Source organism: Balaenoptera musculus, chromosome 5, assembly GCF_009873245.2.
Source record: "Balaenoptera musculus isolate JJ_BM4_2016_0621 chromosome 5, mBalMus1.pri.v3, whole genome shotgun sequence".
Lineage (NCBI taxonomy): Eukaryota > Metazoa > Chordata > Mammalia > Artiodactyla > Balaenopteridae > Balaenoptera > Balaenoptera musculus.
The window spans coordinates 37,804,578-37,831,165 of NC_045789.1; the positions used below are offsets into that span (position 1 = coordinate 37,804,578).

Consider the following 26,588-nt stretch of genomic DNA (forward strand, 5'->3'; position numbering starts at 1 on the left):
TTAAATGGCAATGTAATTGCCAAATCCTACATTAAGTTGCTGTTACAATATTCTCCCCTTTTAAAAATCAATAAGACATTTCTTGAACTCCTACCACGTACAAGGAAGGCATCGCGTCAGGTGAACAGAGGATACGGGAGGAAAGATGGAGAATAGCAAAGTCCCAGCTCTGCAGTCAGTGCAGCCACTCATGACCTGCATGACTTTGACCTTATTAATAACCCTCACTGAGCCTGTTTCAGGCTAAGAGATTAGCATGAGCAAAGGTACAGGAGAATGAAATGACACAGTGCAAAATAGAAATCTTTGGATTAAAAGAGGTAGCAATACAAGGCAGCACGTGCTGAGGTGTGATAAAGGTGAGTGATACAGAACGAGGAGTGAGGGAGAGTGGCGAGAGGTTGCTGTCACCTGAAGCAGGGACAGGACCTCGGTAAGGAAGGTGGGGCTGGTGGGGGGAGGCTGGAGCTGGTCCATTAGAGAAGGGGAGGGAATTTGTAACACAATAGCTAACGTTTATTGCGCACAGCAACACATACTTCACATGGAGCATTTTACTAATCCTCACAAACTCCCTATGAAATGTCATCATCCTCATTTCACGGATGAGGAAATCAGTGCAGAGTAGCAGGAGGGGGAAGGGCTTTCTAGGAAGTGGACCAGTTCCCTGGAGCCAAGGGGCAAGGCCTGCTGTCCCAGCAGCTGCAGCTCAGTCCCCTGTGCTGCCTGGTGACGGGTTCAGTCTCCTGTGAGCAGGTCTCCTGGGAAGGTACCCTGGGCTCCGAGCCTCCAAGTACGCAGTGAGCCTCCACCCATCCTGACTTTTGCTTATTTTCTCAATAGTTTGAAGGTAGTGTTTCATATAGTAGGTTCTACCCTCTCACATCCTTCCTTTCAATGTTTGAAACACAACAGTACTCCTAAGTGTGTCGTAAAGACGTTTTACCATGGTCCTCTGGTGATTTTATGGAAGAATGTCAACATTTGACAGCCACCTGCCAGAGCATCCATTTGATGAAGGGCACATCACTCTTCTGAACATTAGCTGAAAGAGCCTGATCTTTTCGAAGAATGGATTAGAAGCTAAATCCTCAGAGACAAACATACAGCCCTTGTGCACTCATGCATGAAGATCTTGAAGAGCGTCTTTCTCCAGCTAGGGGAATTTAATAGCCCTAGGCTTTATGCGAGAGCTTAGGAATCGGAAGTTGGGATGAGAATTTCTTTAAGTATTGCAGACCCAAGCTTTTCCAAAGGTCTACATGTCTTTAGCCAGATTATATAGAAAAAAATAAAATACTAGTTAATTATGACTTTGTAGATAACTGACTCTAAGCATATCCTACCCCTCATTTTAATTACAATATTAACTTTAAGCTTTCAAATTACATTAGCAAAATCCAAAATAGATAAGAATAGATAAGAAACAAAGAATCCCGTTTTCTAGAATAGACTCAGATCTATGTATTGTTTTTGTACTCTAGTCTTTGTATTTATTTCTGTCTGTCTCACCGGCAAGTGCTAAAAGACAGAACGCTTAATTCAGGTAACTTTAAAAGAAGTCTGGCCAGTGAATCGTATCAAAATCCATTTGTACTAAAGTGCCTGTGAATGAGTCTTACTACTTTCTGGATGGCTACTGGCTTAGAACTTTCTTTCTTTTCAAGTGTCTTCTTAAAGACTGTGCATAAGAATGAGGGGGTAATTTGGGGAAGTATCCCCTGAGATTTTCTCAGAAGATGCAAGTCTGCGGTGCATGAATGGTCAACGTAGTGGCCACAACCATGGCTTCTGAAGTCAAAAGTCTGGCCCCGTGGGTCTGAGGTAACTTCACCTCTCAGACAATTCCCACAAATATAAATGGAAAAAAAATGGCATCTACATCAGAGCGATAAGTGAGACCATGCACAATTCAGGGTGTACTGTCAGTGCTCAGTAAAAGGTAACTAAGTATGAAAGAAAATTAGAATGTACCAAGTTGTTTAAAAATGTTTAGCACCATTTTCAACAGTAGGTGTCGCTCTCTCCCTAAGTGCTGGAAGGAGTTGCCTTCTACTGTTAGTTCAGACACCTGTGTGTTCCAGTATTAGGGAATGAAAGCAGACGATAAAAGAATTCCCTTAGATACCTTACAACTAAACAGCACAGTTTTAGGTACAGCCCCCAAACTGCTGTTTGAGATTTAAGAGATTGATTAAATAGACACACACACACACACACACACACACACACACACACACACGGCAGTATGGGTTGGAAAGGGAGAATGAAAAAGGCCAGAGAACCAGGTACTAGTTAGAAAACATGGTCTAGCAAGTCTCAGCTGTAACTTTCTCAACTCTTATTTGAACCTCTTTACTGTATAAGTGTAAAAACAAACAAACAAAAAGAAACTTACCAGAAGATGGCTCCATATTTTTAAAAAATTACGATTTGGTACTACCGTATACAAAGTTAGAATTACCACCTTTTGATTTAAATTAGACTCTAGATACTTGAAATTAAACCAGCCCTAAAAAGTTTAGCTCCATTCTTCCATCTGTACATTTTCTAAGTGGAGAAAAGAGCTGCTTCGATATCCTCCATTTTATTAGGTCAATAGAATTTCCCACAATAGGTAGCCTGATAAATACATGTTGAAACTGCCAAAAGTTTAGCAAATGAAGCACTTAAGAAGATAAAAACTATTCCTTTTATGACAAAATTTAATAATTTAGTGATTTCTGTGCTTTTCCTGATAAGAATAAAAGGTGACAAATGATGTTCAAAATTGGAAACCAGACAAAATCACATTTATTTCAATAGCTCCAAGTGCAAATACAGCAAGTCAGTACACAAAGTTTCAAGATACAGCTTTAAGTATAATGAAAACTTGATATACAAAAAAGAAAGGGTAAATAGCAGAAATAAAGCTCAATGTTTAAAAAATTCAAGTAACCTGAAAACCTTTAGACTAAAATAGTCTTTCATCAATTCAGAAATGCCTTAGTTTATAGATAAGAGTAGTACATTGCAGTCAAAAAGGACTTCTCAAAGAAAGAGAATCACCCCAAACTGGTCAGCTGCACATACGAGTAGAAATTCCCAGTGCTGGCTATTTCAGAGTTAGCATTCACTCACACTATACAGATTGGTGTGGTTCAACCCATGGCATTTGATCTTTAAGCAAATTCCAAAATAGTGTTTAAAGTTCAGTACTACTAAGAGTTCTTGAAATGGCCACTATATATTTAAAAGGTTTGAAGACCAATTTCAGGTTCAGGCCTATGGTACAACTTGGGGAAAAGACATACATTAATAGTCCTTCCATTACTTCAATCCTTTTTGTAAGGTTAGCAACATGGCCTTTAAAACTTCCTCAGGGAAACTGTAGTTAAACATAGAAAAGTTCCCACTAGGAAGATAATTAAAAGGTGTTAATGTTCTTTTTATCACTTAGCAACCAAGACACATGTTTATTTCCACTCCCCAGAAGCAATGTTAGCTACTAGCTTCAATTCAGGAAATGTGTATCTGCAGGAAGGTTTATGTGAGATGCTTATTCAGTCTTTTTCTCAACCTTCTTCATTTTCTCAACGTAGGCAGTAAATTGAGAGTCTGTTCCAAAAAGTCTATCCCACCATGTAAATGTCGAAGCATAGTTTCCAATGAAGTTCATGTGGTGGAAATCATGATGCCGAGAACCAGCATAGAAAGGAATAAGATTTAAAGGGTTGAGAGGAATGTCATAACCACTGAAATAAAAATGATAAAGAGTATTAAGAAAGTAAATACACCTTAAATAATCGACATTTTCATTGATAGTAATATGCTTGTTAACCATTCAAATAACATTCCACTTTACCTAAGTCACTTATTCCTGACATGTTTACAAAAGACAAAAACTCACAGCAAATGGTGCATATTCTAGAAACCACTTTAAGAAATTAAAGAAAAACTTGAACAATTAATAGACATTAATATTATACATCAGGGGATGAAAGAGGGGTTATAGTAATGAATCTTTAGACATAGATTTTCATGCCTTTTTTTTTTTTCTTGTTTTAGAGGACTTTCTCACCATAGTTTGTAACACCCATAATACTACATATTTTTTTTAGGAAAAGTTATATGAAATTAGTACCAAGCATTACAAAGGTTAAACCTGAGGATTACTGTTTTGCAACTTCTTTTAGAGTACCCACCTTTATTTCTAACTACAAGTCTAAAATCTGATATCTACAATTATACCAGTCTGAATCACCCCAATCCTTCCCTCCCTTGAGGAGTCTGAAGGGGGAAGGAAGGAGAAAAGAGCAATGGAAGGAAAGATTGAAGGAGACACCATCTACCACTTTTCTGCCTAAGACTAGAAGCATTAATTTTGCTACTTTAGTGATTCAGAAACAATTCCTAGAATTTCATATTCTGCTTGCACAGATGAAAATTCCCAAATAAAAATGCAATAAATATATAATCATTTTTAAATGATGAAAAATTAGGATATTGGGAATTTGAAAAGGCATTTAATAGAAATAATTTACCAAAAAATGCCTTCCAATCAACAGAAAGGAAGCATGTGAAATATGAACATATCACAAGCAGTTTTCATCAGTGCTGGGCAGTGGAGTACACAAATGTTTTATTCAGTGAATCCATTCAGTGGATGTTTCAATATTTTTTTCAAGTAAGAGTTAGGTTTAGGTTCATTACAGAAGGATAAAGTAATTGCTGCTCCTGAATTACAGTATTTAACCAAATTTTTAAGAAAACAACAAGAATATTTTCATTTGAACAATGTTTCAGGAAGACTCTGCAAGGCATGAAATCCAAAAGCCATTAAAAAAAAAAACTGAGAGATTTTACTACATAAAAATTTAAAACTTCAGAACTGCAAAAGAACCATCAAGAGTTAAAATTCAAATGACAGATGGAGAGAAAATATTTACAACATATGTAACAAACAAAGCTTACACATGAACCAATAGGTTATAAAACGTATAGCCTTAACAGAAAAACTGGCAAATGGTATAAAATGGTAATTCAAAGAAAAAATTACTGTTGGTCAACAAGCACAAAGACAGGTGGAGTAGAAGGACGTGTGCTCACTCCCTCTTGCAAGAGCACTGTAATCACAACTAACTGCTGAACAATCATTGACAGGAAGACACTGGAACTCACCAAAAAAGATACCCCACATCCAAAGACAAAGGAGAAGCCGAAATGAGACGGTAGGAGGGGCGCAATCACAATAAAATCAGAACCCATAACCGCTGGGTGGGTGATTCACAAACTGGAGAACAATATACCACAGAAGTCCACCCACTGGAGTGAAGGTTCTGAGCCCCACATCAGGCTTCCCAACCTGGGGGTCCAGCGATGGGAGGAGGAAGTCCCAGATTCAGACTTTGAAGGCTAGTGAGATTTGATTGTGGGACTTCGACTGAACTGTAGGAAACAGAGACTCCACTCTTGGAAGACACACACAAAGTAGTGTGTGCATCAGGACCCAGGGGGAAGGAGCACTGACCCCATAGGAGACTGAACTAGCTGTACCTGCTAATGTTGGAGGGTCTCCTGCAGAGGTGGGGGGTGGCTGTGGCTCACTGCGGGGACAGGGACATGGGCAGCAGAAGTTCTGGGAAGCACTCCTTGGTGTGAGCCCTCCCAGAGTCCGCCATTAACCACACCAAAGAGCCTCTAGGCTCCAGTGTTGCCTCAGGCCAAACAACCAACAGGCAGGGAACTCAGCCGCACCCATCAGCAGACAAATGGATTAAAGTTTTAGTGAGCTCTGCCCATGAGAGCAACACCCATCTCTACCCACCACCAGTCCCTCCCATCAGGAAACTTGCACAAGCCTCTTAGATAGCCTCATCCACCAGAGGGCAGACAGCAGAAGCAAGAAGAACTACTATCCTGAAGCCTGTGGGACGAAAACCACATTCACAGAAAGACAGACAAAATGAAAAGGCAGAGGACTATGTACCAGATGAAGGGAACAAGATAAAACCCCAGAAAAACAACTAAATGAAGTGGCGATAGGCAACCTTCCAGAAAAAGAATTCAGAATAATGATAGTGAAGATGATCCAGGACCTCAGAAAAAGAATGGAGGCAAAGATTGAGAAGAGGCAAGAAATGTTTAACCAAGACCTAGAAAAATAAAAGAACAAACAGAGATGAATACTACAATAACTGAAATGAAAAATACATGAGAAGGAATCAACAGCAGAATAACTGAGGCAGAAGAATGGATAAGTGACCTGGAAGATAGAATGGTGGAATTCACTGCCACAAAACAGAATAAAGACCAAAAAGAAATGAGGACAGCCTAAGAGACCTCTGGGACAATCTTAAATGCACCAACATTTGAGTTATAGGGGTCCCAGAAGGAGAAGAGAGAGAGAAAGGACCCAAGAAGACATCTGAAGAGACTACAGTCGAAAACTTCCCTAACATGGGAAAGGAAAGAGCCACCCAAGTCCTGGAAGCGCAGAGAGTCCCAGGCAGGATAAACCCAAGGAGAAACACACCGAGACACATAGTAATCAAACTGACAAAAATTAAAGACAAAGAAAAATTATTAAAAGCAACAAGGGAAAAACTACAAATAACATACAAGGGAACCCCCATAAGGTTAACAGCTGATTTCTCTGCAGAAACTCTATAAGCCAGAAGGGAGTGGCACGATATAGTTAAAGTGATGAAGGGGAAGAAACTACATCCAAGGTTACTCTACCCGGCAAGGATCTCGTTCAGATTCGACAGAGAAATCAAAAGCTTTACAGACAAGCAAAAGCTAAGAGAATTCAGCACCACCAAACCAGCTCTACAGGAAACGCTAAAGGAACTTCTCTAAGTGGGAAACACAAGAGAAGAAAAGGACCTACAAAAACAACCCCCAAACAATTAAGAAAATGGTAATAGGAACATAAATATCGATAATTACCTTAAATGTGAACGGATTAAATGCTCCAACTAAAAGACACAAGCTTGCTGAATGGATACAAAAACAAGACCCATATATATGCTGTCTACAAGAGACCCACTTCAGACCTAGGGACACATACAGACTGAAAGTGAGGGGATGGAAAAAGATATTCCATGCAAATGGAAATCATAAGAAAGCTGGAGTAGCAATACTCATATCAGATAAAGTAGACTTTAAAATAAAGAATGTTATGAGAGACAAGGAAGGACACTACGTAATGATCAAGGGATCAATCCAAGAAGAAGATATAACAATTATAAATATATAAGCATCCCACATAGGAGCACCTCAATACATAAGGCAAATGTTAACAGCTATAAAAGAGGAAATCGACAGTAACGCAATAATGGTGGGGGACTTTAACACCTCATTTACATCAATGGACAGATGATCCAGACAGAAAATTAATAAGGAAACAGAAGCTTTAAATGACACAATAGACCAGATAGATTTAAATGAAATTTATAGGACATTCCACCTGAAAAGAGCAGATTACACTTTCTTCAAGTGCACACGGAACATTCTCCAGGATAGATCACATCTTGGGTCACAAATCAAGCCTCGGTAAATTTAAGAAAACCGAAATCATATCAAGCATGTTTTCTGACGACAACGCTATGAGATTAGAAATCAATTACAAGGAAAAAAAATGTAAAAAACACAAACACATGGAGGCTAAACAATACGTTACTAAATAACCAAGAGAACACTGAAGAAATCAAAGAGGAAATCAAAAAATACCTAGAAACAAATGACAATAAAAATACGACGGCCCAAAACCTATGGGATACAGCAAAAGCTGTTCTAAGAGGGAAGTTTATAGCTATACAATCCTACCTCAAGAAACAAGAAAAATCTCAAACAAACAATCTAACCTTACATCTAAAGGAACTAGAGAAACAAGAACAAACAAAACCCATAGTTAGTAGAAGGAAAGAAATCATAAAGATCAGAGCAGAAATAAATGAAATAGAAACAGAGAAAACAATAGCAAAGATTAATAAAACTAAAAGCTGGTTCTTTGAGAACATGAACAAAATTGATAAACCTTTAGCCAGACTCATCAAGAAAAAGAGGGAGAGGACTAAAATCAATAAGAGTAGAAATGAAAACGGAGAAGTTACAACAGACACTGCAGAAGTACAAAGCATCACAAGAGACTACTACAAGCAACTCTATGCCAATAAAATGGACAACCTGCAAGAAATGGACAAATTCTTAGAAAGGTAAAACCTTCCAAGAATGAACCTGGAAGAAATAGAAAATATGAACAGGCTAATCACAAGTAATGAAATTGAAACTGTGATTAAAAATTTTCCAACAAACAAAAGTCCAGGACCAGACGGCTTCACAGGTGAATTCTATCAAACATTTAGAGAAGAGCTAACACCCATCCTTCTCAAACTCTTCCAAAACACTGCAGAGGAAGGAACACTCCCAAACACACTCTACAAGGCCACCATCACCCTGATACCAAAACCAGACAAAGATACTACAAAAAAAGAAAATTACAAAGCAATATCACTGATGAACATAGATGCAAAAATCCTCAACAAAATAATAGCAAACAGAATCCAACAACACAGTAAAAGGATCATACATAAGGCAAATGTTAACAGCTATAAAAGAGGAAATCGACAGTAACGCAATAATAGTGGGGGACTTTAACACCTCATTTACAGCAATGGACAGATCAAAGGATAAAATCCTTTTATCCTGGGATCAAAGGATTCATCCCTGGGATGCAAGGATTCTTCAATATACATAAATGAATCAATGTGATACACCATATTAACAAATTGAAGAATAAATACCATATGATCTCAAGAGATGCAGAAAAAGCTTTTGACAAAAATTCAACATCCATTTATGATAAAAACTCTCCAGAAGGTGGGCACAGAGGGAACCTACTTCAACATAATAAAGGCCATATATGACAAACCCACAGCAAACACCATTCTCAATGGTGAAAAACTGAAAGCATTTCCTCTAAGATCAGGAACAAGACAAGGATGTCCACTCTCACCACTATTATTCAACATAGCTTTGGAAGTCCTAGCTATGGCAATCAGAGAAGAAAAAGAAATAAAAGGAATACAAATTGCAAAAGAGAAGTAAAACTGTCACTGTTCGCAGATGACAAGATACTATACACAGATAATCCTAAAGATGTCACCAGAAAACTACTAGAGCTAATCAATGAATTTGGTAAAGTCCCAGGATACAAAATTAATGCACAGAAATCTCTTACATTCCTATACACTAACAACGAAAGATCAGAAAGAGAAATTAAGGAAACAATCCCATTCACCATTGCACTAAAAAGAACAAAATACCTAGGAATAAACCTACCTAAGGAGGTAAAAGACCTGTACTCAGAAAACCATAAAACACTGATGAAAGAAATCAATGATGACACAAACAGATGGAGAGATATACCATGTTCTTGGATTGGAAGAATCAATATTGTGAAAATGACTATACTACCCAAAGCAATCTACAGATTCAGTGCAATCCCTATCAAATTAACAATGGCATTTTTTATAGAACTAGAACAAAAAATCCTAAAATTTGTATGGAGACACAAAAGACCCCGAATTGCCAAAGCATCCTGAAGTGAGAAAACAGATCTGGGGGAATCAGACTCCCTGACTTCAGTCCATACTACAAAGCTACAGTAGTCAAGACAATATGGTACTGGCACAAAAACAGAGATATAGATCAATGGAACAGGATAGAAAGCCCAGAGATAAACCCATGCACCTATGGTCAACTAATCTATGACAAAGGAGGCAAGGATATACAATGGAGAAAAGACAGTCTCTTCAATAAGTGGTGCTGGGAAAACTGGACAGCTACATGTAAAAGAATGAAATTAGAACACTCCCCAACAACAATACACAAAAATAAACTCAATATGGATTAAAGACCTAAACGTTAAGACCGGACACTATAAAACTCTTAGAGGAAAACATAGGAAGAACACTCTTTGACATCAATCATAGCAAGATCTTTTTTGATCCACCTCCTAGAGTAATGGAAATAAAAACAAAAATAAACAAATGGGACCTAATGAAACTTCAAAGCTTTTGCACAGCAAAGGAAACTATAAGCAAGACGAAAAGACAACCCTCAGAATGGGAGAAAATATTTGCAAACAAATCAATGGACAAAGGATTAATCTCCAAAATATATAAACAGCTCATGCAGCTCAATATTAAAAAAAACAAACAACCCAATCCAAAAACTACAATTAGGTATCACCTCACACCAGTTAGAATGGGCATCATCAGAAAATCTACAAACAACAAATGCTGGAGAGGGTGTGGAGAAAAGGGAACCCTCTTGCACTGTTGGTGGGAATGTAAACTGATACAGCCACTATGGAGAACCGTATGGAGGTTCCTTAAGAAACTAAAAACAGAACTACCATATGACCCAGCAATCCCACTACTGGGCACATACCCAGAGAAAACCATAATTCAAAAAGACACATGCACCCCAATGTTCATTGCAGCACTGTTTACAATAGCCAGGTCATGGAAACAACCTAAATGCCCATCGACAGACGAATGGATAAAGAAGATGTGGCACATATATACAATGGAATATTACTCAGCCATAAAAAGGAATGCAATTGGGTCCTTTGCAGAGACGTGGATGGACTTAGAGACTGTCATACAGAGTGAAGTAAGTCAGAAAGAGAAAAACAAACATCGTATATTAACACATATATGTGGAATCTAGAAAAATGGTACAGATGAACCAGGTCTGCAAGGCAGAAATAGAGACACAGATGTAGAGAACAAACGTAGACACCAAGCGGGCGGGGTGGGGGGTGGTGGTGGGATGAATCGGCAGATGGGGAAAAAAAAAAAAACCAGCACAAAGACAGCCATGCAGCCTCACCAGCCCCTGGGGAATGCAGTGCATAACCCTGAAGGCTCTCTGCCCTCCTACTGACCAAGATTAACTAGACTGTAATGTCCAGGTTGCAAAAGGTGTTGGGTGCAGGGAAAGCATTCTTACAGGTTCCTGCTGGGTGTGTAGAGAGGGGCCCTTTTGGAGGGCAGTTCTGCAGCACTTATCAAAATTTTATTTCATTTTCTCAAATGATACATGAATATACTCTCACCATAAAAACGACAACAGCCATAGATAGGAATGTAAAAAAAACCAAAAATTATTATTTGAACTTTTATCCAATGATTATGTTCTCCTGTTTATTAAAAATAGCAACATTAACAAGGTTAACTTCTCCTATTACTCTACTTAGGAAAAAAGATAACCTATGACAATGATTACGGTGCATGAAATGGGTGAAGGTGGTCAAAAGGCATGAACGTCCAGTTATAAGATGAATAAGTCTTGGACATGTAATGTACAGCATGGAGGCTGAAGTCAACAATCCTGTGAATCTGAAAGTTGCTAAGAGAGTAGATCTTAAGAGTTCTCAAATTTGTAACTCTGTGTAGAGATGAACAGTGTGGTGAGCATTTTGCAATACATACATATATCAAACCATTATGTTGCACACCTAAAACACAATGTTACATGTCAGTTACATTTCAATTTAAAAAAAAAAACAGAAATAAAGATAATCTATGACCATGAAAAAAGAATATTTTATGATACTTTTACCTGAACAGAAACCATAGCTTACCTATGGACATCAATAGTTTCTATCAAACGAATGGTTACCCAGGCCCAAAGAAGAATAACATGATCACATAAAAGCATGATTCCAATGAAAAATCCAGTTCCAAGAATTAAGGTTTCCAGAGGATGTGCATATTCAGCTTCCATTCCAAATGGAGCCTAAAATAAGTAAGAATTGCTTAATATATTGTGATGGTTAATTTTATGTGTCAACTTATCTAGGCCATGGTGCCCAGCTGCTTGGTCAAACACCAGTCTAGATGCTGGTGTGAAGGTCTTTTTTAGATGTGATTAACAGTTAAGTCAGTAGACCATGAGTAAAGAAGAGGACCCTCCATAACCCAGGTAAGCTTCATCCAATCAGATGAAGGCCTTAAAAGCAAAGACTGAGGCTTCCCAAGAAAGAAGGAATTCTCAAGACTACAATACAGAAACCCTGCCTGGTTTCCAGCCTGCTGCCCTACGGAATTGAGATCCAGGCCTGCAACATCAACTCTCACCTGCGTTTCCAACCTGTGAGCTGCCCTACAGATTTCAGATTCACCAGCCCCCACAAGTGCATGAGCCAGTTCCTTAAAATAAATCTGTGTGTGTGTGTGTATCTCCTATTGATTTTGTTTCTTTGGAGAACCCTGACTAATATATATATTCTAATTTATTTATGTATATCATTTTATGAAATTATATCCCTTCTATATGTTATGATAGATAGTACAGGCATCCCTAGGTATCCCAGGGGGATTGGTTCCAGGACTCCCGTGGATACCAAACTCCAAGGATGCTCAAGTCCCTTATATAAAATGGTGCAATATTTGCATATAACCTATGCACATCCTCCCATATACTTTAAATCATCTATAGATTATAATACCTAATACCATGTAAATGCTGTGTAACTGTTGTAAATACAATTTAAACGTTATATAAATAGTTGTCCACTCGAGGCAAATTCAAGTTTTGCCTTTCGGAGCTTTCTGGAATTTTTTTCCCAAATATTTTCAATCCTCGGTTGGTTGAATTCATGAATTCAGAACCCATGGATACTGAGGATCAACTATATATCTAGCCATACATATATAAACATTAACAGTAATTCTCAATAAAAATGTTTTTTTGTTCTTACCAAACATTAAAAGTCTAGGGATGTCCTTAAAACAATCTATTTTAATAGCTGTCTTTGATGATTTGAGATAAAGGCATTAAACAATTGACTTGAATTCTAATTTTGGTTTATGCACCTGAATTTGTTCTGCCAAGAAAGGGATGTTTGGTTTATCATATCATGTAATTAGGATCAATGCAGAACATACCAAAATAACAAATTTGACAAAGCTAACATCAAAGCAGTTCTGATAAAAATCACTGTTTTGTGGGAAGGAGTTAGCAATGATGTGGAAATGTGTTAAAACTAACTTGGAAATTGTTTTAGGAATTTAACGATTCAAGGTTTGTTGTTTTGGGGTCCCACTTAAATGACCTTAACAGCACTAGAGGCCTCTATCAAACTGCCAGGTACCCAACTGTGTGAGGATAGCGCTCTGGACCCAAAGACAAAAATGAACGATTTCACGTAACATTTTTCTTTCAGGTCTCAATTTACCATGAAATTAAGATATTAAAGAAAATCTGTAGAACTCCCTTTGTGTTTAGGTGTGTGTGTATTATATTCTTAACAATCATGCCAAAGGAAAAAGAAATAAAAACATCACTGACAATTTTTTTTAAAAGTCCAGGAGATTTTTTTTTTAAATGACATTTTTGCCTCTAGTAGGAAAAATGTATTAAATATAGTTCTAACATACCTGAAACTCATGATGAATTTTATGAATATGCTTATATATTCTTTTGTGGTGTAAGAGCCTATGCAGGAAATAGTGCCAGGTATCCTCAATCACTGCACAGCCAAAGCATCTTGCCAAAAGCATGTACCTTTAAGATGAAAATACTGCAATGAGGATTAAATAACTTTTACTTAAACAATCTAGACTTTTACCTGGGATCACTGCTGGAGACACTGCATAAAACCAAATACCAGCTTGACCTAACTGGTTATATTGATCAACAAATTCTCAAAACAATATATATAGATGCAAGCTAGCTATATGATACCACCTGAAGAAGGGTTAAAGAATCTGACCACCATACCAATTCTAATTCACTTAAAAAAAAGTCACAGATATAAAATCAGAGTTAAGAAACAAAACTCAAAACTTCTAGGAAAAGAGTAACATTGATAAAAGACTTGAATTAAGATTAATAATAGTAAAATCATTGTTTTTTTCCTGACAAAGAGAAGCACATAAGTGCAATGGGCAAAATATATTTTATATACATATGAACACATACACAGAAATTCTTTTATATGTTGAATATACAGTAATAGGAAAAGCACATATCTATATACTGTACATCTGTGTTCAGGTTAAGTCAGAACAGACAGTTGAATACAAATATTATTTGAACACAAATATTTATGCTCAGATAATATATATTTGTGTCTGCATAGACACAATTTTTATAAACTTCACAAACTATTCTCTCATTTTTTTCTTTCATTTTAGACTTAAAATGCAATAAATTTTTTCTTTGGCATAAGCATGTGTACCTGTATACAATCATATAAAGGATGCTATGGAAACTTCTGATGCAAGAAACTCACCTTCCAATAAAAATATTACACTAAAATATAGAAACATATAAAAATGGGAACATTTTAAGTTTCTGCTACGGTTTACTTTTCTACATTTTATTTATTTCCAAAGTTTAGAAGAAACAAACATTAACCAAATGAAGAAAGAAAATAACATTAAGGATATTTTAATTGAATGATAAACCATGACTGAGTATAAAAAGCAAATCTTCATCTACATACCATCTTGGCATTGTTTCCCAATCATAAGGAATATTGAAATACTCTGTAAAATAATAGGTTCCACAAATCAAAGGAAGCTGGATACAAAAGTGATTAAAGAGAAGTACTTTAAAACATTTCCATTGATTTTCCCACGTTTCTGGTTTATCCTATGGAGAAAAAAAATCAAAATATTTAGTATTAGCCTCTGCTATCAGGAGTTTCACCTGAAAACTAGAAGTAAATTCCTAGCGTTTTCTCTAATGTTTATATGGGGACTTAAGTTTATGTTATTTAATTAATCCTATGTTATGTGAATTCTATATTATAATTGCTGTGTTATAGTAACTAAGGTCCAGGAACCACAACACACACACACACACACTCACACACACCCGCTTCTAAAACCTTGACAACTATCGATATTATCACTACTTTAAATAAGTGAAGAAATTGTCAATAGACAAACCCAGGCATAATGGTCCCGATGATCTCTACAAACCAAAGGAGCACTACAGAATGAATAACTCTTGTCTTTGCTGCCCACAGATCATTTACTTCTTTTATCAGGAATGCCAGAGAGGAAGAAATGTGTTATGCTAAGATCACAGTTGGGTTCTCCCAATTGCTGAGGCAGCTGCACACATAGCATTGGAAGCCTTATTACACAGGTAAATCAACACTGCCAGCCATTCAGCAGTTTTCATTCCCAGAAATAAGTGCATTTTTGTTCTTAAACATTGACAGAATGAGAAACTCTCTGAGCTGGAAGAACTTAGAAAACAAATGCGTCCAGTGGTTCCCAAAGAATGGAGAGCTACTACCCACATGAAGTTCACAGATTAAAGTCAAAATGAGGAAGTGAGATTAATGTAGTGAAACGTTCACAAAACCTCATGAGGATTATCGACTTGCTTAGCAAGCCATATAGAAAAATCTAAAATTTATTCAACTTAAAGGGGTGCACTTAGTTAAAAAGTGCTTTTGGTTTTACAAAAAGATGGTGATAATAAATAGTTATTGCTTTGTTTTAAATGTCCTTACCTAAAAATTCGGAAACCTACCAATGCAAGTTTTTTAACTTAACCATAATATCCCAAGGATGAAACCACTGACCTAAGCAGAGGCCCGGAGGTCAACCTCCCTGCCCAGGATCACACAGACAGTTATTAGCAGAACTTGGACTAACTAAAATCTAGGGTTCCAGTGTTGTTCTTGAAATTCTTTGGGAGAGTTACCTTCCCTGACAAAAAAGAAACAGCATTCAACTGGTAATCAGTCTGGAGAGCTGGCTCTAACCTCAGGGCCTCTGTGAAGCTCACATCTCAGTCTGCTCAACAATAAAATGAGAGAATTAGGTGAGATAATTTATAATTGTCTATTTCTACTCTGAGCATGATCTGACCCCGCTCCTCCAAACTTCCAGTCTGTGATTGGGGACAAAATAAATGGAAGATTCTGGCTTGGGCCGGCAAAGGCACTCTTTTTCCCATAGAACTATGTTTAACTGACAACTGACTTGTGATATCCTGGCTAGACTCTAATACTGATGTAGCTGCAGAAATTAACACAAAAATGAATCAACTGTAACTAAAAAATCATATGCTTTACTGTTTACCAGGCCCACACTTCAGAAAGAATGTTTTTAGTGTATAAATCCTTGAGGAAAATTCCTAGAGAATTATCAAGATGTAAGACTTAAAAAAATCCTGCAAGGTCTATTTCATTACTCTCTCATTCCTGTGAATATTCTCCCCACTAGCAAGCATGTGCATTAGCTGTCTATTCTGTTTCAAAGCAGAGTCTTCAGTGTTAGCTCCACCAGCAACTTTTTCCTGTACCCTCACTGTTTCAGGGTATCTGCCTTTAAAATGTGTAAACCTGTGTACACTGATTTTTTGGCTTGTTTTTAAACCCCCTGATATTGTGAAAACTTGTACTGATTATCTTCACAACTAATTTTAGTATCAAAAAATCTCAAAGCAGGGACCTTAATGGTTGTGAAACTCAAGGAAGACATGCTAAGTACAGACTTGAAGGCTTTCGATCTCTGTTTATCAGTAACTAGTTGTAAACTAGATTACTTCTTGTCCTTTCTTTTGCCACATTTTATTCTAAATTCTTCATAAAACCTTGAATGAAACAGGTCTGTCTCCCTCTGAAAAAGTTACCACCTCTGACCAGTGAGTCAACTGTAGAGGGCAGAAGACAGACAGGGATACTTTGGCCTGGACAGCCATACAACAAATCAGCCCCATAAATAAACCAATGGGTGACCCGTGGGAGCCAGAATTCCAAACATGCATGAGAACTTAGACATCCAAACTCAATTCTGCCTTTCAAAGCAGGCCTTTTTATAAGGCGTATTCTGGAAATGTTGTGCCCTTTATTTACGGTAAGAGGATACTCTCCTTTAGGCCACAGCCCTTTTAATTCCTTCTCCCTTTACCCTTTGTTCTTCCCTCCTTTGGCTTGGAGTCCACAGGCAGCTGACCCTCTGCACTATCCCCAGAGAGAATCAATGTTAGTACTTGCTTAAAGTGAGACTCACTGGGAGAGGCTACAAAGAGAAGAGACTGGTCAGAGAGGATGTGTGCACTGACTGCCACCCGACATGGACTCAATGAGTACAAACCAGTCTCCTTAGGTGAACACTCCCAAGATGCCTGCTTTCCACCAAGACTGTGTGCCCTTGAGTTTGAGTTTGGCAAGACTTTTTGAGAAAAGTTAACAGTAAGCATTAGAAACTATCGTGGGTTTACCAAGTGTCAATAAATCATTTCTTTCTCTAACAAGCTGGTGCAGATTCCTTCCTGGGAACTGTGTCAAACTCATTAGTCTACACATTACTAGAGTTCACTATTTTCCCTATGTTTAAAACTGAGAAGAGGGGCTTCCCTGGTGGCGCAGCGGTTGAGAATCTGCCTGCCAATGCAGGGGACACGGGTTCGAGCCCTGGTCTGGGAAGATCCCACATGCCACGGAGCAACTGGGCCCGTGAGCCACACTTACTGAGCCTGCGCGTCTGGAGCCTGTGCTCCACAGCAAGAGAGGCCGCGACAGTGAGAGGCCCGCGCACCGCGATGAAGAGAGGCCCCCGCTTGCCACAATGAGAGAAAGCCCTCGCACAGAAACGAAGACCCAACACAGCAAAAATAAAATAAATTAATTAATTAATTAAAAAAAAAAAAAAAAAAACGGAGTACAGAAACAATAAAAAAAAATGATTTGTTCCTTTAAAAAAAAAAGGAAAAAGAAAAAAAAACTGAGAAGAGGCACTGCATATATCTCAACACTTTGTCACGCATAGCAAGCTCTCAAGAAACATTTAGTACACTGAAGTGAATACCTAGAAGCTAGGAGCATCATCATTTTTGGGGGGATGACATGAATGCTGCAGAATTACCATGATATATTTAGGGTAAAAACAAAACCTTAACAGTCTTGATCAAAGTCTTAGCATATTAACATACATTTAAGAGTTGAGACATCATGGGCTGGAGTGAACTGCAAAATAATACTCATGAATCCCCATAGCCTTCCCTTCCAGCTAATTTAAAAATTAAAATTTATGTATGATAAACCTCTCCATAAAGTGGGTACAGAAGGAACATATCTCAACATAATAAAGGCCACAGATGATAAGCCCACAGCTAACAACATACTCAATGGTGAAAAGCTGAAAACATTTCCTCTAAGGTAGGAACAAGACAAAGATGACCACTTTTGCACTTTTATTCAACATAGTATTGGAAGTCCTAGCCACAGCAATCAGACAAGAAAAAGAAATAAAAGGAATCCAAATTGGAAAGGAAGAAGTAAAACTGCTACTGTTTGCAGATGACATGATACTATACTATACATAGAAAACCCTAAAGATGCCACCAGAAAACTACTGGAGCTCATCAATGAATCTGGTAAAGTTGCTGGATACAAAATTAATACACAGAACAGAAAACTGTAAGACACTGATCAAAGACACTGAAAACGACACAAATAGATGTAAAGATATAGTGTTCATGGATTGGAAGAATCAATATTGTTAAAATGACCACACTACCCAAGGCAATCTACAGATTCAATGCAATCCCTATCAAAACACCAGTGGCATTTTTCACAGAACTAGGACAAATAATTTTAAAATTTGTATGGAACCACCATAAAACTCCTAGAAGAAAACATAGGCAGAATACTCTGCCTCTACAATTATTAAATTGTAATAATATTTTTTTGGATCTGCCTCCTAAAGCAAAGGAAACAAAAGCAAAAATAAACAAATGGGACCTCATTAAACTTAAAAGCTTTTCTGGACAGCAAAGGAAACCTTTGACAAAACAGACAATCTGCTGAATGGGAGAAAATATTTGCAAATGATACAACTGATTAGGGGTTAATATCCAAAATATACAAACAGCTCATACAATTCAACATCAAAAAAAAAAACTGATTAAAAAATGGGCGTAATACCTGAACAGACATTTTTCCAAAGAAGACATACAGATGGCCAAAAGGCATATGAAAAGATGCTCAACACCACTAATCATCAAGGAAATGTAAATCAAAACCACAATGAGATTTCACCTCACACCTGTCAGAATGGTTATAATCAAAAAGACTACAAATAACAAATGCTGGCAAGGTTGTGAAGAAAAGGGAAACTTAGTACACAGTTGGTGCAAATCTAAATTGGTGCAACCACTGTGGAAAACAGTATGGAGGTTCCTCAAAACACTAAAAATAGAACTACCATATGATCTGGCAATTCTACTCCTGGGTATATATCTGAAAAAAATAAAAACACTAATTTGAAAACACCCACAACGTTCATAGCAGCATTCTTTACAATGGCCAAGATATGGAAGCAACATAAGTGTCCATTAACAGATGAATGGATGAAGAAGATGTGGCATATATACACAATGGAATACTACTTGGCCATAAAAAAGAATGAAATTTTGCCGTATGCAACAACATGGATGGATCTGCAAGGTATTATGCAAAGTGAAATAAGTCAGAGAAAGACAAATATGTATGTTATCACTTACATGTGGGAAAAAACCCCCCAAAATAAATGAACAAATATAACAAAACAGACTCACAGATATAGAGAACAAATTAGTGGTTACCAGCAGGGAGAGGAAAGGGGGAAGGAGCGAGATAGAGGTAGGGGATTAAGAGGTACAAGCTACTATGTATAAAATAGATAAGTAACAAGGATATATTGTATAGCATAGGGAATATAGTCAATATTTTATAAGAACTTTAAATGGAGTACAATGTATAAAAATTTTGAATCACAATGTTGTGCATCTGAAACTAATATACTGCATATCAACTATATCTCAGTAAAAAATATTTTTTTAATTAAAACTTATAAACCCAAATTAGATAAACATCAATCTACTTAAGGCACAATTTAACAAATTATTCTTGAAACCTTAACAGTAAATGCTCTAGGGTTGTGCTGTCCAATATGGTAGCAACTAGAAATGTGGCTATTGAACATTTTAAATATAGCTAGTCTTAACTGAGATGGGCTGAAATTAGTGTAAAATATACACTGGATTTCAAAGACTTATTATAAGAATAAGAACATAACATATCCCATTAAAACTTTTAAATTTTGATTACTTACTGAAATGCAACAGTTGAGATTTATTGGATTAAATAAAATATATTGCTAACATTATTTTCCCTACTTCTTTTTACTTTTTAATGTATTCTACTAGAAAATTACACATGTGGCTTCATTATATGTCTATTGGACAGCCCTGATCTAGAGTCTATTTTGAGTTATAAAGTTATATTTACCTTAAAAATATTCAACAAGACTAATGACAATACTCCATTGCAAGTCCATCATACTCACCTTTTGAATTTTGTACTTTTTCATGTAAGGTATAAATTGAAACAAGAATCCAGGTAAACAGAACAAGAAATAAAGGACCTCATGAACTATGAGGGATCCCCATGTTGCAATCTGGAACTTTGTATAATTATTCAACATATAGTTCCAAGCATTTTTAAATGGTTCCTGCAGAGGATTCTCAGGTAAAAGTGAATCTACATATTCCACAGCCAAGGATGCTGAACTAAAGATGCTGATACTTTCATTTGTTGCCATTTTGCAAATCTCTGCAGACAGCCTTATAATTCTGCAAAAATAAGTAAATAAATAAGTAAATAAATAAATAAGCAAGCTAAACAATGAAATTCTAAGAAAACAGTTTTAAAAATGCTTCTGATTAATTTTTAAATTACTAGAGGAGTGCCAATCTCTCAGGTCCTAAACATGATTAAAAACCCCAGTCTACAGGATGTCATCACCACCTCCATTTGTGGTGTATGATTTAAAAGTCACATGTTAACTTTCAAGAGCAGAATCTAAAGAACTATAGTGGATAAGAAATTTCAAGCCATCTTTAGACTTTTCAGTGTGGTCTCCAGGAAAAACTTGTAATTTCAATGAGCAATAGTTGGGTCACTTAAAACTAAAAGAATCTATAAAGAAAAAGTCTGCCAAACATGACTGCATAAAAATTAAATACTTATAATGGGGAATAAAAAGACAATCATAAATAAAGTCAAAGATCAAATGACAAACTGGGAAAAATATTTCCAAAAATTATGACAAAGGGCTACAATGAGTGCTTTAGAAAAAGCCTAAAAACCCAACAGAAAAATGACAAAGACCATTCACAGAAGGTTCACAGAAAAATAAATACAAATGCTTACTAAGCAAATAAGCAGTTCAATTTGACTCAAATAGGAAATGCAGCCTAAAACAAAATCTTTAAGTTTCATAATGCCCAGTACCCAGTAACAATTTGGGGAAACAGGCACCATTGTACATTGTTGATGGGAGGATTAGTCTATAAAATTCACAGTATTTATTACAACTCAAAATGAATACACCTTTTGACCCAGCAATTTTCTCACTCAAGTGTACCAAGATGAGCACACTAAGACTGAAAGAAGCATTGCTCATAATAGCAAAAAGAAAGAGAAAAAAGTAAAAGAAAATGTTAAGTCCGTCAACAAGAAATGAATTAAATAAATTCTATCAGGTCCTTCCAAAGACACACAGCCACAGAAAAGGAGGAAGATCTACATGTTCTACATAGAAAGATGCCTAAGATACAGTGTTGTGAAACAGCAAGTTGTGGAATGTATAGCAAGAACCCCACTTATGTTTTTGTGAAAAGGTTATATACTTTATGCACTTTCATGCATATGTATATATGAGAGACACACACACAAACATAGAAAATGTACAGAAAATGCATATGTATACACGGTTGGGGGGGTTATGAAGAGGAGAAAGATTTTACTTTCCATTTTATACCTTCTTACAATTTTAATTTTTTTCATGAGCATGTTTTACTTATTTAATAAATAAGCTTAATAGGTCACCAAATCAAAAAATATAGAAACTTATGAAGAATGTCACTTTCCTAAAAATGTTTACTGATGTCCCTAATTTATGAATTATGATGGGCCACTCTAAAAACAAATATATTAAGCCTAGGAAACTCTTAATAGTATTTAAAATGCCCCCTCCCCCCATAGACCTCTAATCATAGAGGATCGGGGAAGCTTAGCCAGCTTCCTCAGGACTCTGAATTCACTTTGCATCCTTATTCCTCTGTCCTACTCATTCTCAAGTGACTTACAGCACGGGGACTATTGTGCCACAGCCTGTGCTCACTCACCCTCTCCTCTAAGACTGTCTGGTCTTGTGTTCTTATCCTACCTCATCAAGAACTTGTCCATCACTTACTCTTTCTCATCTTTCCCTCTTCACTGAGTTCATCCCGTCAATTTTAAAAACATACTCAAGTCTTCCTTTCTTGAGAAAAGTTTTCCTAACCTCTATCACCTCTCCCCCAAGCCACTGTTCCCTTTCTCTTTTTCTTTGGACCAACCAACTTCTGTCTTAAGGGAGAGATCAACATGCAGCCTCTGACTGGTTAATTCTCACACACACAACTCACTCAACTACAGCTGACCCTTCAATAACATAGGTTTGAACTGTGCAGGTCCACTTAGACTCAGATTTTTTAAAATAAATATATTGGAAAAATTTGGGGAGATTTGCAACAATTTGAAAAAATTCACAGATGAACCACATAGCCTAGAAATATCAAAAAAAATTAAGAAAAAGTTAGGTATGTCGTGAATGCATAAAATATATGTAAATAGTATTCTTACATAGGCATAAAGTGAGTGATATTTAATATAAAATTAATGTGTTACTGCAAACCAGCCTATTATCAGTGAAGTGGTTTAAAAAAGTAACAATGTTTCCAATACTGTATTATGAATATGACTAATACTATGCTATAAAACTTTATAATGATTCATTTATTAGTGTATAGGCTGAGCTACTGTAAAGCAATAGTATCGACTACACGAGGTGACCACAAAGCAATCATATTGCTGCTTCTTCATTATCAATGCGTGAATCCTTATACATGTAAATAAATATGAATTTCTTTTTCACATTTTCTTTCCATTTTTGATATCTGGTGTTAGTAATATTCATAACATCCACAGTGTTTTGTATCATATGAGACAATGTTGATGTAGGTTCTGACAGACCATTCATCTTGTAAAAAGACATAAACTTACGGTATCAATAAATACAGCACAGTACTGTAAATGTATTTTCTCTTCCTAATTTTTTAACGTTTTCTTTTCTCAGCTGTTTATGTTATTGGTAAGGCTTCGGTCAACAGTAGGCTATCAGTAGTTCAGTTCTGGAGGAGTCAAAAGTTATGTGTGGATTTTCAACAGCCCAGGGGTTTGGCGCCCCAATCCCCGAGTTGTTCAAGGGCCCACTGTACTTGCAGTCTAGGTCCCCATCCACACCAAAACGTCTTCAATATTCTAAATTACAAAATAAAAGTTGTTCCAATCCTCATTTTTCATGAGGTTGTTACCAAATCTGATGATGCTAAACCAACACCAGTTACTAGCTGTGTGACCTTGAGCAAGTTAAGTCACTTCTCTAAGCCTCAGTTTTATTATCTGCAGAATGTAAAGAATAACAATAGTAACTAGATGATGGGAATCTTTTCATGATGTACATGTATATCAAATCACCACAACATACACTTGAAATATCTTGCAATTTTATTTGTCAACTGTACCTCAAAAAAGCTGAAAAAATAAGGAATAACAATATAGTTCTTCTCATGAGTCCAAGAAATAATGCACATGAAGTACTTAACATAGGACCTGACACATGGTAGCTACAAGAAGCTAACAATTATTAAGGACTTTCTATAGGCCACTCACTGTTCTAAGAGTGTTACATGCTCTCTCTATATTAAAGACTTTAATCCTTACCACACCTTCAAGGCAGGCACTTTTATTATCCCCATTTTACAAATGAAAAACTGAGGTTTAGAAAGATTAAGTAACTTTCCCAAATTACAAAAATGCTACGTGGGGGAGCCTGTGCTCGCATTCATTACGCTATACTGTGATCCGAAATAATAAAGTACATAAATATTATAGTAAGACGGGAATAATTCCCACAGTTTACCCAAGCCCCTTGAAAGGGTATTCCATATAGGCTGCCTTCATTTTCACATTTCCCATCCATTCTCCAGCAATTACAATCTGTTTCCTATTCTAATCAATGCACTGAATTTACTCTTACTAAGTAAAATCAGTAAGTCTCCTAGCTTCCAGATCCAACATTTTTTTGACTTTATTTTATCTGGCCAATCTGGAAGATTTGATACTTCTCACTTTGAAATGCCCGCCTTTCTTGGTTCTTGGGATTCATATGTATTCACTCTGATTTAGTGTGTGGTACTATGTGCAGCCACTGTGCTCCCTGCTGCCCTCACCCCTAACTTCAAAACATAAAATCTAGTGAGGAATACAAAGAAGTAACCAAACTGTCACAAAATCTGTGACAAGAACAATAAAGGGTTGGAAATATAGAACAGAGAGGCCCAGGGAAAGAGGCATCCTAGAGAAAGAGGCATCTAAACTCAAGTCTGGAGCACGGAGGGGAGGTGACTAGATTAAAAGAGAGTGAAGTCGGGTGGGATGGGGTTGGGGGGGATAGTTTTGAACAGAGGAAACATCAGTTCCAAAGACTCAACCAGGAGATGAGAAAGGATACAGCACTTTCTGATTTAGTTATGTCTGTGGTACAGCTTTTGAGAAAGGAAGGCTCAAGAATTGAGGTTGAATAGTTTCCCAGAGATGCTTTCTTTACTCCTTCCAACTATTCTACATTACCTGGAGTGAGCTTATCTGTTCCTGTTGCGAGAATATGCTGATATCCACAATCTCTCTCTCTCTCTAGGCCTCTCTCCTAAACCCCAGGTTCTGATTATCCAAAAATCTACTGGCCATCTCCAACTTAGACAGTTCAGAGGCACGTCAAAGTAAACATGTCCAACATGTTCCGCCACTGCCCCTTGCAGCACTACCCACACACTCCCTACCTCCTGTACCACTCAGTGAACCGGTGCCACCACCTACTTAGCCATCTGGGACAGAATGTTCCAGACCTCTATCTCTGCTGCCCGGGTTAAGTCTTCACACACTTACCCAACTGAGAGATAACTGCTTTAATTAACATTCAGGAGTTTACTCTCCAGACTCAAGGGAGGGAAATGGACACACTGTTGACAACTGAAGCAAAAAATAGGAATTCAAGAGGAAAGGGGAAGGGAAATAAAGAGTGGATTTTCTTTTCCTTTTTTCATCCTTGCACAACTGGATTGACTGGATGCCTGCTACAGGCTCAGACAAAAGAAATGTAGTCGTTTGTGGATTCCCTTAGAAACCTTCAAGTTTAGCTGTCGGAGTGCTGCCAGCAGTGCCTGCCCTTCGCCGTGCCCGGATCGCGCCTCCAAGCGTGCCTTTCTTAAACCCTCCCTCCAGAACAGCAGACAGGGTTCACCCCTTTTCCAGACCCTTAGAGTTCCAGGGAGCGCCTCCCCACAGATAAAGACCTAGGCCTCTGCTCTCCTCCTCTCTCACCTTCTCGCCCCCACCCTCGGTATTCCTACAAGAAGGCCTCTGACCGTCCTCCGCTTGGGCCTCTCTGCCCACGAAACAGCGTCCCTTGCCGGTACGTCCTCTGCCCAACTCCCATTCATCCTTCAGTACCCTTCTCGTACGCTCTTCCCAGCCGCACGCCCCGCCGCGCACACAAACAGATCTTGCCCCCCTCCTTTTGTACAACTCTGGTCACACTGGCACCGTGGGCTGTGACCACTGTCCCGGACGGCTGAGGGCCGTGCCCGGTTCCGACACTGACTGAGGGATTTCACCCTTTTCCACCCGTACCCGCCGCCACGCCCTCCATCCCGGCCTCCATCCGCGGGCACCGACACTGACTGAGGGATTTCACCCTTTTCCACCCGTACCCGCCGCCACGCCCTCCATCCCGGCCTCCATCCGCGGGCACCGGCCGTACCCTCTTCCATCCCGGGCCCTCACCTGCACACCGCTGTATCTGCTGCCGTCTCCTCCCGAGCTTCGCTAGGCTCAGCCGCTCGGGCGGTTCCTCCCGCCGTTATTGGCTTGCGAGGGCCCCCCGCCCCGCCTTCCGGGCGCTGTGATTGGTCTGCGCAGCTGCCGGCATCGTGTGACTCGCGCGAACGGAGCACTGGCGGCGCGGCCATTGGCTGCGAGGATGGAGTGAGGATCTTCAGAGCTGGGCGTCAGGCCAGTAGAGGCGCCGCGGCGCCTGGGGGCGGGAGCGCACAGCCAGGTAGGTGGGGCGGAGGTGAGGCAGTGAGGGGTCGCGCATCAACGTCGGTCCCGCTCCCAGCCTCCTGCGCGGCCGGGGAGGCAGTGATTCCGCTGGTTGTGAAGTGTTTTCGCGGCGCTGGGTTCACAGGTCGCTGCTTTCGCTGGTGCGCCTCGAGTTTAGACCACCTCTTTCTCCTCCCCAGCCCCAGCGCCCCTTGATAACTCCCACGTTTACGTAGGAGATGGGGAACTTCAAATGCAACGCCATTCCTGTATGCGGACGGGAAGCCGAGGGTCCGGGAGGTTTAGGAGAGACTGGACGCGGCAGTTGGCTCGGCACGCGGGGAGACCGCCGCCGCGGACCCGCACGGGGCTCACA

At 38.4% G+C, this 26,588-nt stretch overlaps 1 protein-coding gene across 2 annotated transcripts; it reads right to left on the reverse strand.

The window, feature by feature from the left end:
- Positions 1 to 2,775: 2,775 nt before the first annotated feature.
- Positions 2,776 to 26,019, reverse strand: MSMO1 (methylsterol monooxygenase 1). 2 transcript variants are annotated; one of them, XM_036853608.1, is made up of 6 exons: positions 25,955 to 26,019; positions 20,352 to 20,637; positions 14,504 to 14,652; positions 13,434 to 13,560; positions 11,636 to 11,790; positions 2,776 to 3,734 (listed from the first exon to the last, which is right to left on the reverse strand). In XM_036853608.1, exons 2-6 carry the CDS (start codon positions 20,604 to 20,606, stop codon positions 3,539 to 3,541), a joined length of 882 nt encoding a protein of 293 aa, XP_036709503.1. In that variant the 5' UTR covers positions 20,607 to 20,637; positions 25,955 to 26,019; the 3' UTR covers positions 2,776 to 3,538. The 2 variants fall into 2 exon arrangements, with proteins under 2 accessions (XP_036709503.1, XP_036709504.1); XM_036853609.1 differs by lacking the exon at positions 20,352 to 20,637 and having other exon boundaries at positions 25,955 to 25,996.
- Positions 26,020 to 26,588: the final 569 nt, after the last annotated feature.